Source organism: Rutidosis leptorrhynchoides, chromosome 7, assembly GCF_046630445.1.
Source record: "Rutidosis leptorrhynchoides isolate AG116_Rl617_1_P2 chromosome 7, CSIRO_AGI_Rlap_v1, whole genome shotgun sequence".
In the NCBI taxonomy this organism is placed as follows: Eukaryota; Viridiplantae; Streptophyta; class Magnoliopsida; order Asterales; family Asteraceae; genus Rutidosis; species Rutidosis leptorrhynchoides.
This window is the reverse complement of record NC_092339.1, coordinates 112,974,242-112,990,052: the sequence shown is the minus strand read 5'-3', so window position 1 is coordinate 112,990,052 and position 15,811 is coordinate 112,974,242. Positions and strand designations below refer to the sequence as shown.

General features: G+C 36.9%; 1 protein-coding gene across 1 annotated transcript; it reads right to left on the bottom strand.

Moving 5' to 3' along the window:
* Positions 1–10,484: 10,484 nt before the first annotated feature.
* LOC139859525 (uncharacterized) lies at positions 10,485–14,748 on the bottom strand. Its single transcript, XM_071848305.1, has 5 exons — positions 14,715–14,748; positions 12,565–12,821; positions 11,746–12,447; positions 11,229–11,563; positions 10,485–11,130 (listed from the first exon to the last, which is right to left on the bottom strand). Exons 1-5 carry the CDS (start codon positions 14,746–14,748, stop codon positions 10,485–10,487), a joined length of 1,974 nt encoding a protein of 657 aa, XP_071704406.1.
* Between the last annotated feature and the right edge of the window lie 1,063 nt (positions 14,749–15,811).

Genomic DNA, 15,811 nt, shown 5'->3' with positions numbered 1-15,811 from the left:
TTCAATTGTCTAGACGCATAAGCAATCACCTTCATTCGTTGCATTAATACACAACCGAGACCTTGCTTTGATGCGTCACAATAAATCACAAAATCATCATTCCCTTCAGGCAATGACAATATAGGTGCCGTAGTTAGCTTTTTCTTCAATAATTGAAACGCTTTCTCTTGTTCATCATTCCATTCAAATTTCTTCCCTTTATGCGTTAATGCAGTCAAGGGTTTTGCTATTCTGGAAAAGTCTTGGATGAATCTTCTGTAGTAACCAGCTAGTCCTAAAAACTGGCGTATGTGTTTCGGAGTTTTCGGGGTCTCCCACTTTTCAACGGTTTCTATCTTTGCCGGATCCACCTTAATACCTTCGTTGTTCACTATGTGACCGAGGAATTGAACTTCTTCCAACCAAAATGCACACTTTGAAAACTTAGCGTACAATTCTTCCTTCCTCAATACTTCTAACACCTTTCTCAAATGTTCACTGTGTTCTTGGTCATTCTTTGAGTAAATAAGTATGTCATCAATGAAAACAATGACAAACTTGTCAAGGTATGGTCCACACACCCGGTTCATAAGGTCCATGAACACAGCTGGTGCATTAGTTAAACCAAACGGCATGACCATACACTCGTAATGACCATAACGTGTTCTGAAAGCAGTCTTTGGAATATCATCTTCTTTCACCCGCATTTGATGATACCCGGAACGTAAGTCAATCTTCAAATAAACAGACGAGCCTTGTAGTTGATCAAATAAGTCGTCGATTCTCGGTAGTGGGTAGCGGTTCTTGATGGTAAGTTTGTTCAACTCTCGGTAGTCGATACACAACCTGAATGTACCATCTTTCTTCTTGACAAACAAAACAGGAGCTCCCCACGGTGATGTGCTTGGTCGAATGAAACCACGCTCTAAAAGTTCTTGTAATTGGCTTTGCAGTTCTTTCATCTCGCTGGGTGCGAGTCTGTAAGGAGCACGAGCTATTGGTGCAGCTCCTGGTACAAGATCTATTTGAAATTCAACGGATCGATGTGGGGGTAATCCCGGTAATTCTTTCGGAAATACATCGGGAAATTCTTTTGCAATGGGAACATCATTGATGCTCTTTTCTTCAGTTTGTACTTTCTCGACGTGTGCTAGAACAGCATAGCAACCTTTTCTTATTAGTTTTTGTGCCTTCAAATTACTAATAAGATGTAGCTTCGTGTTGCCCTTTTCTCCGTACACCATTAAGGGTTTTCCTTTTTCTCGTATAATGCGAATTGCATTTTTGTAACAAACGATCTCTGCTTTCACTTCTTTCAACCAGTCCATACCGATTATCACATCAAAACTCCCTAACTCTACTGGTATCAAGTCAATCTTAAATGTTTCGCTAACCAGTTTAATTTCTCGATTCCGACATATATTATCTGCTGAAATTAATTTACCATTTGCTAATTCGAGTAAAAATTTACTATCCAAAGGCGTCAATGGACAACTTAATTTAGCACAAAAATCTCTACTCATATAGCTTCTATCCGCACCCGAATCAAATAAAATGTAAGCAGATTTATTGTCAATAAGAAACGTACCCGTAACAAGCTCTGGGTCTTCCTGTGCCTCTGCTGCATTAATATTGAAAACTCTTCCGCGGTCTTGTCCATTCGTGTTCTCCTGGTTCGGGCAATTTCTAATAATGTGGCCTGGTTTTCCACATTTATAACAAACTACATTGGCATAACTTGCTCCGACACTACTTGCTCCGCCATTACTCGTTCCGACACCATTTGTTCCTTTCGTTCTATTAACCCCTGGTCCGTAGACCTCACACTTCACCGCGCTATGACCATTTCTTTTACACTTGTTGAAAAATTTGGTGCAGAACCCCGAGTGATACTTTTCACACCTTTGGCATAGCTGCTTCTGATTGTTGTTGTTGTTGTTGCGGTTATTATTGTTGTTGGGATGATTGTTGTAGTTGCTGTTGTTGTTGTTGTTGTTGTTGGGCCGTTTATTGTAGTTGCGATTGATGTTGCGATTGTTGGGATAATTGTTGCGATCATTGTTGTAATTGCTGTTGTTGTTGTATTGGTGATTCTTATCACCGTTTTCCTCCCACTTTCTTTTGACTTGCTTCACATTGGCCTCTTCAGCAGTCTGTTCTTTAATTCTTTCTTCAATCTGGTTCACTAGTTTGTGAGCCATTCTACATGCCTGTTGTATGGAGGCGGGCTCGTGTGAACTTATATCTTCTTGGATTCTTTCCGGTAATCCTTTCACAAACGCATCGATCTTCTCTTCCTCATCTTCGAATGCTCCCGGACACAATAGGCACAGTTCTGTGAATCGTCTTTCGTACGTGGTAATATCAAATCCTTGGGTTCGTAACCCTCTAAGTTCTGTCTTGAGCTTATTGACCTCGGTTCTGGGACGGTACTTCTCGTTCATCAAGTGCTTGAATGCTGACCACGGTAGTGCGTACGCATCGTCTTGTCCCACTTGCTCTAGATAGGTATTCCACCATGTTAACGCAGAACCTGTGAAGGTATGCGTAGCGTACTTCACTTTGTCCTCTTCAGTACACTTACTTATGACAAACACCGATTCGACCTTCTCGGTCCACCGTTTCAATCCGATCGGTCCTTCGGTTCCATCAAATTCCAAAGGTTTGCAGGCAGTGAATTCTTTGTAGGTGCATCCTACACGATTTCCTGTACTGCTAGATCCAAGGTTATTGTTGGTATGTAGCGCAGCCTGTACTGCGGCTATGTTTGAAGCTAGAAAAGTACGGAATTCTTCTTCATTCATATTCACGGTGTGTCGAGTAGTCGGTGCCATTTCCTTCAAAATAGTCAAATGGAACAAGTTAATCATACAGAATATTAAGAGTAGTTAATAGTATTTCGTAGCATAATATGAACTCATTTATAAAAGCTTTTTCTTCATATTAGCGTTTTATAAGTTTAAATTCGGGTAGTACCTACCCGTTAAGTTCATACTTAGTAGCTAATATACAATTCAACTACTACAATTCTATATGAAAAACTGATTATAATAATATTTCGCGTTCAAACTTTTATACAATATTTTACAAACTTACAATACCGCTTATTTTACATAAAGCATGAAATATAGCACACAATAACTTTGATACAAGATAGTTGTGAAGATAATTCTAGCTAGTACACAAGTCGTTCAGCAAAGGCAATAAAGACACGTAATTCATACGTCCAGAAACAAGTCATGCATTCTGGTTTTACTAGGACTACTTCCCATCCTTGGTCTTGTGGAACATAACTGTTATGGCCGTTGATAAGACAGCGTGTTGTAACGTCGTCAAAGGGACGAGGGTTACGTAATGTCCAACAGTCCCGTAACAATCTAAAAACCTCATTTCTTACCCTAATTACCGACTCCGTCACTTGTGGAAACGTTTTGTTTAATAGTTGTAGCTCGATGTTCTTGTTCTCACTTTGGTGAGAAGCGAACATTACTAATCCGTAAGCATAACATGCTTCTTTATGTTGCATGTTAGCCGCTTTTTCTAAATCACGAAGTCCAATATTCGGATATATTGAGTCAAAATAATTTCTTAACCCGTTGCGTAAAATAGCATTTGGGTTCCCCGCAATATATGCGTCAAAGTAAACACATCGTAACTTATGGGTTTCCCAATGTGATATCCCCCATCTTTCAAACGAAAGTCTCTTATAAACCAAGACATTCTTGGAACGTTCTTCGAATGTCTTACAAACTGATCTCGCCTTAAATAGTTGTGCCGAGGAATTCTGACCGACTCTAGACAAGATTTCATCAATCATATCTTCGGGTAGGTCTCTTAAAATATTGGGTTGTCTATCCATTTTGTGTTTTTAAACTGTAAAATAGACAAGAGTTAGATTCATAAAAAAAATACTTATTAATACAAGCAATTTTTACATATATCATAAAGCATAAGCACACTATATTACATATATTACACCACACGAATATAACTATCTTATTCCGACTCGCTCGTTTCTTCTTCTTCGGTTTTGGTTCGTTTTGCCAAGTTTCTAGAGATATATGATGTTCCCCTAATACGAGCCGTCGTTATCCACATTGGTTTAGAAAAACCGGGTGGTTTAGAGGTTCCCGGGTCATTGTTACAACTTAAGGACTTCGGGGGTTGACGATACATATAAAGTTCATCGGGGTTGGAATTAGATTTCTCTATTTTTATGCCCTTTCCCTTATTATTTTCTTTTGCCTTTTTAAATTTAGTTGGGGTAATTTCTATAACATCATCGGAATTCTCGTCGGAATCCGATTCATCGGAGAATTGGTAATCCTCCCAATATTTTGCTTCCTTGGCGGAAACACCATTGACTATAATTAACCTTGGTCGGTTGGTTGAGGATTTTCTTTTACTTAACCGTTTTATTATTTCCCCCACCGGTTCTATTTCTTCATCCGGTTCCTCCTCTTCCGGTTCTGATTCTTTTTCCGGTTCCGACTCTTCTTCCGGTTCCTCTTCGGGAATTTGTGAATCAGTCCACGAATCATTCCAATTTACATTTGACTCTTCATTATTATTAGGTGAGTCAATGGGACTTGTTCTAGAGGTAGACATCTATCACATAATATCAAACGCGTTAAGAGATTAATATATCACATAATATTCACATGTTAAAAATATATAGTTTCCAACAAAATTTGTTAAGCAATCATTTTTCAAGTAAACACGGTCGAAGTCCAGACTCACTAATGCATCCTAACAAACTCGATAAGACACACTAATGCAAAATTCTGGTTCTCTAAGACCAACGCTCGGATACCAACTGAAATGTCCCGTTCTTATTGATTAAAAACGTTCCATATTAATTGATTTCGTTGCGAGGTTTTGACCTCTATATGAGACGTTTTTCAAAGACTGCATTCATTTTTAAAACAAACCATAACCTTTATTTCATAAATAAAGGTTTAAAAAGCTTTACGTAGATTATCAAATAATGATAATCTAAAATATCCTGTTTACACACGACCATTACATAATGGTTTACAATACAAATATGTTACATCGAAATCAGTTTCTTGAATGCAGTTTTTACATAATATCATACAAATATGGACTCCAAATCTTGTCCTTATTTTAGTATGCAACAGCGGAAGCTCTTAGTATTCACCTGAGAATAAACATGCTTTAAACGTCAACAAAAATGTTGGTGAGTTATAGGTTTAACCTATATATATCAAATCGTAACAATAGACCACAAGATTTCATATTTTAATACACATCAAATACATAGAGATAAAAATCATTCATATGGTGAACACCTGGTAACCGAAATTAACAAGATGCATATATATGTAAGAATATCCCCATCATTCCGGGACACCCTTCGGATATGATATAAATTTCGAAGTACTAAAGCATCCGGTACTTTGGATGGGGTTTGTTAAGCCCAATAGATCTATCTTTAGGATTCGCGTCAATTAGGGTGTCTGTTCCCTAATTCTTAGATTACCAGACTTAATAAAAAGAGGCATATTCGATTTCGATAATTCAACCATAGAATGTAGTTTCACGTACTTGTGTCTATTTTGTAAATCATTTATAAAACCTGCATGTATTCTCATCCCAAAAATATTAGATTTTAAAAGTGGGACTATAACTCACTTTCACAGATTTTTACTTCGTCGGGAAGTAAGACTTGGCCACTGGTTGATTCACGAACCTATAACAATATATACATATATATCAAAGTATGTTTAAAATATATTTACAACACTTTTAATATATTTTGATGTTTTAAATTTATTAAGTCAGCTGTCCTCGTTTGTAACCTACAACTAGTTGTCCACAGTTAGATGTACAGAAATAAATCGATAAATATTATCTTGAATCAATCCACGACCCAGTGTATACGTATCTCAGTATTGATCACAACTCAAACTATATATATTTTGGAATCAACCTCAACCCTGTATAGCTAACTCCAACATTCACATATAGAGTGTCTATGGTTGTTCCGAAATATATATAGATGTGTCGACATGATAGGTCGAAACATTGTATACGTGTCTATGGTATCTCAAGATTACATAATATACAATACAAATTGATTAAGTTATGGTTGGAATAGATTTGTTACCAATTTTCACGTAGCTAAAATGAGAAAAATTATCCAATCTTGTTTTACCCATAACTTCTTCATTTTAAATCCGTTTTGAGTGAATCAAATTGCTATGGTTTCATATTGAACTCTATTTTATGAATCTAAACAGAAAAAGTATAGGTTTATATTCGGAAAAATAAGTTACAAGTCGTTTTTGTAAAGGTAGTCATTTAAGTCGAAAGAACGACTTCTAGATGACCATTTTAGAAAACATACTTCCACTTTGAGTTTAACCATAATTTTTGGATATAGTTTCATGTTCATAGTAAAAATCATTTTCTCAGAATAACAACTTTTAAATCAAAGTTTATCATAGTTTTTAATTAACTAACCCAAAACAGCCCGCGGTGTTACTACGACGGCGTAAATCCGGTTTTACGATGTTTTTCGTGTTTCCAGGTTTTAAATCATTAAGTTAACATATCATATAGATATAGAACATGTGTTTAGTTGATTTTAAAAGTCAAGTTAGAAGGATTAACTTTTGTTTGCGAACAAGTTTAGAATTAACTAAACTATGTTCTAGTGATTACAAGTTTAAACCTTCGAATAAGATAGCTTTATATGTATGAATCGAATGATGTTATGAACATCATTACTACCTTAAGTTCCTTGGATAAACCTACTGGAAAAGAGAAAAATAGATCTAGCTTCAACGGATCCTTGGATGGCTCGAAGTTCTTGAAGCAGAATCATGACACGAAAACAAGTTCAAGTAAGATCATCACTTGAAATAAGATTGTTATAGTTATAGAAATTGAACCAAAGTTTGAATATGATTATTACCTTGTATAAGAATGATAACCTACTGTAAGAAACAAAGATTTATTGAGGTTGGATGATCACCTTACAAGATTGGAAGTGAGCTAGCAAACTTGAAAGTATTCTTGATTTTATGTAACTAGAACTTGTAAAATATATGAAGAACACTTAGAACTTGAAGATAGAACTTGAGAGAGATCAATTAGATGAAGAAAATTGAAGAATTAAAGTGTTTGTAGGTGTTTTTGGTCGTTGGTGTATGGATTAGATATAAAGGATATGTAATTTTGTTTTCATGTAAATAAGTCATGAATGATTACTCATATTTTTGTAATTTTATGAGATATTTCATGCTAGTTGTCAAATGATGGTTCCCACATGTGTTAGGTGACTCACATGGGCTGCTAAGAGCTGATCATTGGAGTGTATAGACCAATAGTACATACATCTAAAAGTTGTGTATTGTACGAGTACGAATACGGGTGCATACGAGTAGAATTGTTGATGAAACTGAACGAGGATGTAATTGTAAGCATTTTTGTTAAGTAGAAGTATTTTTATAAGTGTATTGAAGTCTTTAAAAAGTGTATAAATACATATTAAAACACTACATGTATATACATTTTAACTGAGTCGTTAAGTCATCGTTAGTCGTTACATGTAAGTGTTGTTTTGAAACCTTTAGGTTAACGATCTTGTTAAATGTTGTTAACCCAATGTTTATAATATCAAATGAGATTTTAAATTATTATATTATCATGATATTATCATGTATGAATATCTCTTAATATGATATATATCCATTAAATGTCTTTACAACGATAATCGTTACATATATGTCTCGTTTAAAAAATCATTAAGTTAGTAGTCTTGTTTTTACATATGTAGTTCATTGTTAATATACTTAATGATATGTTTACTTATCATAGTATCATGTTAACTATATATATATCCATATATATGTCATCATATAGTTTTTACAAGTTTTAACGTTCGTGAATCACCGGTCAACTTGGGTGGTCAATTGTCTATATGAAACCTATTTCAATTAATCAAGTCTTAACAAGTTTGATTACTTAACATGTTGGAAACATTTAATCATGTAAATATCAATCTCAATTAATATATATAAACATGGAAAAGTTCGGGTCACTACACTTTGCCCCACTTCAAACATCCGCCTAACGATTTGTTTATCGTGAAACGCTTTCGTCTTCTCTTTGTAAATTTTTGAATTTTCATAAGCATCGCGTCTCAACTCATCCAGCACCGATAGGTCTAACTTTCTTGCTTTTCCTGCCTCTTCCATGTTCATGTTCACCTGTTTAATAGCCCACTTTGCACGATGCTCAATTTCAACAGGTAAGTGACATGCCTTCCCATAAACAAGTTGATAAGGTAAAGTACCAATAGGGGTTTTATAAGCTGTCCGGTAAGCCCAAAGCGCATCGTCTAGTCTTAAAGACCAATCTTTGCGATTAAGATTTACGGTTTTTTCTAAAATCCTTTTTAATTCCCTATTAGATACTTCCAGTTGCCCACTTGTTTGGGGATGGTAAGGCGTAGCAATTCGGTGATTTACCCCATAATCCCTTAAAAGTTTAGCAAAATGTGAGTTCTTAAAGTGCGAACCCCCATCACTAATTATGGCCTTAGGTACACCATGACGACAAAAAATATTTTTCTTAACAAACTTTAGGACAACTTTGTGGTCATTGGTCCGAGTAGCCTCAGCCTCCACCCACTTGGAGACATAATCTACGGCTACTAGTATATACTCAAACCCAAAAGAAGGTGGAAAGGGTCCCATAAAATCTATGCCCCAAACATCAAAGATTTCACAAACCAAAATTGGGTTCATGGGCATTTCATTACGCTTATAGATTCCCCCCATCCTTTGACACCTACCACAATTTTTTACATACTCACACGCGTCTTTAAAAATAGTAGGTCAAAAGAAACCTGAGTCGAGTACTTTGTACCCGGTTTTCTTGACTCCGTAATGTCCTCCACATGCAAAAGTATGACAATGAGCTAGAATGTCCTTATGTTCATCTTCCGCCACACATCTTCTTATGATTTGGTCGGGTCCAATTCGGTAAAGAATCGGGTCCTCCCAAATATAATGCTTAACCTGCGATAAAAAGTAATCCCTCTTGTGCTTGTTCCACTGCTCCGGTATCTTGTTAGTCACCAAATAATTAACGATATGCGCGAACCAAGGTACCTGCACAACACTAAACAAACATTCGTCTGGGAATTTTTCCTAGATTGGTTTAGCAGGGTCAAACGGTGGCGGGGGTATCCTAGATAAATGGTCAGCTACCACATTCTCAATACCCTTTTTATCCCTTATTTCCAAATCAAACTCTTGTAGCAATAAGATCCACCTAATCAATCTAGGCTTAGAATCTTTCTTATCAAGCAAGTGCCTTAGGGCACTATGGTCCGAAAAGACAACTACCTTAGACCCCGACAAGTATGATCTAAATTTGTCTAAGGCAAACACGACTGCTAATAATTCCTTCTCGGTTATGGTATAATTTATTTGGGCATCCGAGAACGTTTTACTAGCATAATAGATAACAACCGGTTTCCTATCAACTCTTTAACCCAAAACAGCCCCAGCCGCAAAATCACTAGCGTCGCACATAATTTCAAATGGTTTGGTCCAATCGGGTGATTGCAAAATGGGTGCTTCGGTCAACTTACGCTTAAGGGTGTTAAAGGCCTCCCTACATTGGTCATCAAAGTCAAAAGGTGCGTCTTTTAATAACAAATTACACAATGGTTTAGAAATAACGCTAAAATCTTTGATAAACCTACGATAGAATCTTGCATGTCCCAAAAACGATCTTACCCCCTTAACATTGGTTGGTGGAGGTAATGTGGAAATAAGTTGCACTTTTGCCCTATCAACTTCGAATCCCCGTTCCGACACAATGTGTCCCAAAACCACCCCTTCCCTTACCATAAAGTGGCTCTTTTCCCAACTAAGGACAAGGTTAGTCTCGGTACACCTCTTTAAAACTTTTTCCAACATACTCAAACACGACTCAAAAGATTTGCCAAATATTGAAAAATCATCCATGAAAATTTCTAAAGACTCGCCTATTAACTCTGAGAAAATACTCATCATACACCTTTAAAAAGTAGTAGGTGCATTACATAAACCAAAAGGCATTCGTCTAAAGGCATAAGTTCGATAAGGACAAGTAAAAGTCGTTTTTTCTTGGTCATTAGGGTGAATAGGTATTTGATTATATCCCGAATACCCATCTAAGAAACAATAAAATTTTTGACCTGACAACTTTTCGATGATTTGATCAATAAAAGGCAAGGGAAAGTGATCCTTTGAAGTTGCAGCATTCAACTTCCTGTAGTCAATACATACCCGCCAACCCATCACGGGACGGGTTGTGATCTTTTCACCTTCCTCTGTTTCCATTACCGTTATCCCAGCTTTCTTTGGCACTGTTTGTGTGGGGCTTACCCACTGACTATCTAAAATAGGGAAAATAATCCCTGCATCTAACCACTTGAGAACTTCCTTCTTTACAACTTCCTGCATATTCGGGTTTAACCTGCGTTACGTATCATGAGCAGGTTTAACCTCCGGATCTGTAACTATCCTATGCATACACACTGAGGGACTTATCCCTTTCAAATCATCTATCGTCCACCCTACTGCAGCCTTGTACTTATGAAGCACTTCCATCAAAGCTTTTTCCTGCACACCTGTCAAATATGAAGCAATAATAACTGGCAAAGTGCCGTCAGTACCTAAAAATGCATACTTCAAATGAGAAGGTAAGGGTTTTAACTCAAGAGTCGGTGGTGACTCTATTGAAGGTCTCGTATTAGTATAAATGGATTTAGGTAATGGCTCATATTTATGAGTCCATGGTGGCAACCTAGCATCCATTGTACTTGCTACTGCTAGTTCTACTGCCTTGACCTCTTCACACTCAACATCCTCTTCGTTACCTAAGAAAAATATTTCTACTGGGTCGTTGGTTATTAGGTGAGAGGTATGTTTTTCCACTAATTCATCAATCACATCTATCCGATAGCATTCATGGACATCCGGTGTATGAAGAGAATTAAAGATATTAATTCTCATCTTGCGATTCCCGAAAGATATGTCCATAGCACCCGTTCGACAATTAATGTGAGCATTAATGGTGGCCAAAAACGGGCGTCCCAAGATTATAGTGGGTTGGGCATCTCTATTCCTAGGTTCAATGTCCACAACAACAAAATCAACTGGGTAATAGAAATCTTCCACCTTTACTATCACATCTTCTAATATCCCCTAGGTGTTTTGATTGACTGGTCCGCTAGTTGAATTATGTCAGTTCTTTTCATTAAACCCAATTCAAATCGGTCAACTAGACAAAAAGGTAAAATATTAATGCTAGCTCCTAGGTCCAATAACGCCTTTTTCACATTCACGTTTCCTACAGTCACAGCTATCAACGGGGTCCCTGGGTCCTTAAACTTAGGTGGAAGTGTACCCGAAATAACCGCACTTAGGTGCTCGGTTAGCTCCACCTTTTTGGGTAAAGTCGCCCTTTGCTTCCTCTTTTGAGTGCAAAGGTCCTTTAAAAATTTAGCATAAGACGGGACTTCCCTAATAGCATCGAGGAGGGGTAAATTTATCTTAACCTATTTAAACATTTCCCACATGTGCTCTGGTTGTGGTCCCTTTTTCCCATAAGAGAATTGGTTTGGGGACTCTAAAGCCTTGGGAAATGGGATGGTTTTTGATTTCGTCTCCGCTTTCCCAGTCTCATTAACGATTGGTTCGGTCTTTTTCACCCCCTCCCATGGTTATCATTTTCACTTACCTCTTCCTCATCAAGAACAATAGGAGACTTACTTGACTCTTGTTGTACTACCTCTTTTTCACCAACCTTATTGTCATACTTCTTTCCGCTTCTCAAGGTACCTACCATGTTAACGCTATGCCCTTTTTCTTGATCCTTATGATTTGGATTTAGAACCGTGTAGCTTGGAATTGTACTTGGTTCCCTATTTCCCTTACTTTCCGCTACATTACTGATCTCCTTAGCCAATGCACCAATCGACTTATTTTGCACTTCTATCATTTTTCGCATTTCGGAGATGAACGCATCCATCTTAGCATTCGCGCTAGATGGTTGATTGGTTGAAGTACTGTTTTGATTTTGGTTTGGGTTTTGGCCTTGGTTTTGGTAATTGTTTTGGTTTTGGTTTCGGTTGTTTGGATAAGGATTTTGATAGTCTCTTTGGTAGTTGCCTTGGTTCTGAAAGTTACCCTGGTTTTGAAAGTTGTCTTGTGGTCTAAGTTGGTTGCCTTGGTTAGCATTCAGAACGTTGTTATTGCTCCAACTGAAATTAGGATGATTTCTCCAACCCGGATTATACGTGTTGGAGTATGGATCATATCTCCGTCCCTGAACCCCGTTAACTTGTTCTTTCACTATGTGCTGATTTACCGGCGGAATCCCATTTCTACATCCATATGAAAAGTGAGAAGGATCTCCACAGATCTCACATACTTCCTGAACCTGCGAAACATTACAAGCAAGACCCTGGTTTGGGTTATTAAATATAAGCATTTTCAAATCATCAAATTCCTGCTCTAAGTTCCTAGATGAACCACCCGAATTGAAAACATGATTCACTCGGGAGGTACTAGGTTGTTTACGATCAACCAAAGCTTGAGTTTTTGAACCCTTACTTAACTGTTCGAAGAACGTCCATTCATCATCACTAGACCGAGTTAAGAATGCCCCACCACTAGCCGCTAAAAGAAACTTCCTGTTTTGGGAATCTAAACTATCATAGAAAACTTTAACCAATTCCCACTTGGCTATCTCATGGTGTGGACATGCCCTAAGTAACTCCTTCAGACGTTCATACGCTTCATGAAATAATTCACCTGGTAATTGTTTAAAAGATTTTATTTGCGTACGCATGTCTGAAGTTTTACTTATGGGGTAAAATTCTTCTAAAAATCATTTTTTCATTTCCGCCCAAGTATTAATACTCCGGGCTGGCAAGGAGAGAAACCATCTTTTTGCCTTATCCTTAAGTGAATAAGGAAATAATCGAAGACGTACCTCATCATCAATGAAACCGTTTACCTGATTAGTAGCACATATCCCATTAAATTCAGTGATGTGTTCATATGGCTCCTCATTAGCCATAACTCGGTAGGTTGGCAAAATCAAAATGAGTTGAGGTCGGACCTCAAATCGTCGGTTGTTTCCTCCTGCCGGTGCAGGATAAACAATGGGTGAATGATCTTCAAAATCACCCGGTGGTAGTAGGTGTCTACTCCTCTTGGTCGTTCGGCCATCTCGTCTCGTTGATCAAAAACTTCCTCTTCAGTGTCAGACTCTGATTTAGGAGAGTTCGGTGGAACAATCGGATGTGTCTCTAACTGTGGTTGCGTGGATGCTGAAGCCACTGTCAAACCCTTTAAGATTCTTGTAGCTTTTCGATTAGCTTTTGCAGATTTCTCGATTTTCGGGTCTAAAGGCTTAAGATTTTGATCTCTCGAACTCGGAGTTTGCATACACTAACCTGCACTTCAACAAAAATAAGAACACCGAGCGTAAAACTGACAAAAACAAAAAATAAACAAAACACTATTTTTGGATTTTATGGGTTTTATAATTTTTATGGTTTTTCTGATTAACACAAAAGCAATAAAATAAAAGCTTGCAAATCAAGCGCACACCTCCCCGGCAGCTGCGCCAAAATTTAATCGATGACGAAGGGTCGATCAAAAATAGCCTAATTACTCTAACTTAGCTAGGGTTAGTAGGATTCGTTCCACGGGAAGTTATGGTTAACAAGCAAGCAATTTCCAGATTGAGTTATTGGTTTAACTAAAGACTACTTGGATTAATCACTACTTAAAGTAAAGTGCAGTTGAAAAGATTGAAATGTAAACAATGAAAATTAAGCCTTTACCCTTTCACAATCCCAATTTCACATGTATTCATTCACACAAGCATTACGTTTATCAACTGTTGATCAAATCTCATAGACAAGACTTCTTGAGTTCATTAATTCGATTATCTTGGGATTAAACTATGTAATTTAGACAAAGTGTCTTTATCCCTAATCTAATTAACACTAAGTTGGATCAAGAACACGCTGTTAAATCACAATAATTTAACTTGCAATAACAAAATATAGAACTTGCATTAATCAACAATCAACTTGATTCATAACATCATAATCCAAAAGTATTAAACATCACAAATCACATAATCTTTCATAAAATCATACATGTTTAATTGTTCATGGAAAGGATAAAGATTAGAAAACTAGCCAAGCATAGTGGTGATGATAATCAATGAATTTCTTGAAGATTGCATGATGAATAGCACCTTGATCTTGACTTGATTCCTTGAGTAATGGTGATTAGATGGTGTTTTTAGGTGTTGGGGAATGTTTTCTGCTGCCAAAACTGATGGGAAAAAAGTTGGTTTCGTAACCCTAGAGCTCTCCTTAAATAGGGGTTAGAAAACTTGATTAAAAAGCTAATTTTCTTATTTCCCGGCATCCAGAATTTTGGCCTGGCATAATTTACGCCACTTCTGGCATAATTTATGCCCATGTAAATTTTCCTGGCGTATTTTTACGCCTAAAATAACCCTCCTGTTCTGCACATATCTGAGTCATGGCGTAATTTACGCCAAAATAGGCGTATTTTACGCCTGTACAAATTTTCTTATCATTCTTCAAACTCCTAAATCTTGTCAAAAATCCACTTTAACTCGCCGTTTTGTACCATATTTCGCACCAACGTCTTTCTTACCTGTAAAACATAAAACCTCATCAAAGTATCTCATTTTTCACTCACACATAGTTAATTTTGCATAGTTAAACATAAATAATCGTGGCAAATAAGGAACGATCACTACACTAAGATGCTCTACTAGAGTGCCCAAGCGTAATCCTAGGTATTTTTCATCAAAATACTACTTGATCTATACCGAGAATGGTGAACCCGAGAGTTACTCTGAGGCGAGACAATCAAAAGAATCCATACAATGGAAGCTTGCCATGAAAGAAGAGATGGGGTCACTTGAGAAAAATGAAATTTGGTCACTAGAAAAATTACCTCATGATAAAAGGACGTTGAAAAATAAATGAGTGTATCGGATCAAGAAGGAGTTGGATGGAAAGAAAAGGTACAAGGCTAGGTTGGTTGTCAAAGGCTTTCAACAAAAGGAAGGAGTTGATTACAACAAGATATTTTTAGGGTAGTTAAAATGACTACTATTCGGTTGGTACTTTCTATAGTTGCATCCGAATACTTACATTCAGAATATTTAGATATGAAGACCTCATTCTTACACGGAGATCTTAATGAATAGATCTATATGAAGAAACCCGAGGGCTTTGAGGTAAACGGTAAAAAAAAGTGTATTTTAAGCTAAATAAGAAGTTGTATGGATTGAAGCAAGCACCTCGACAATGGTATTTGAAGTTTGATAATTTTATGAAGAAGATTGATTTCTCAAGATGTGAAGCGGATCATTGTTGCTACTTGAAGAAATTCAAGTCTTCTTATATTATCTTATTGTTATATGTTGATGATATGTTACTTGCGGGTTCTAACATGTCCAAAATCAACAACTTGAAGAGATTACATTCCCATGAGTTTGAGATGAAAGACTTTGGTCGTTCTAGGAAAATACTTGGTATGAGTATTATGTGTGATCGTGTGAAGTATACTCTATACTTGTTTCAATCCATATATATTGAGAAAGTGGTAGAGAGGTTTAACATGGAGGATTCAAAGGCTCGTTCTATGCCTTTGGGTAGCGTGATAAGGTTATTGAAAAGTCAATAATCTAAAATGGAAGAAGACAAGGCAAAGATAGAAAAGGTTCCGTATGCATCGGTCGT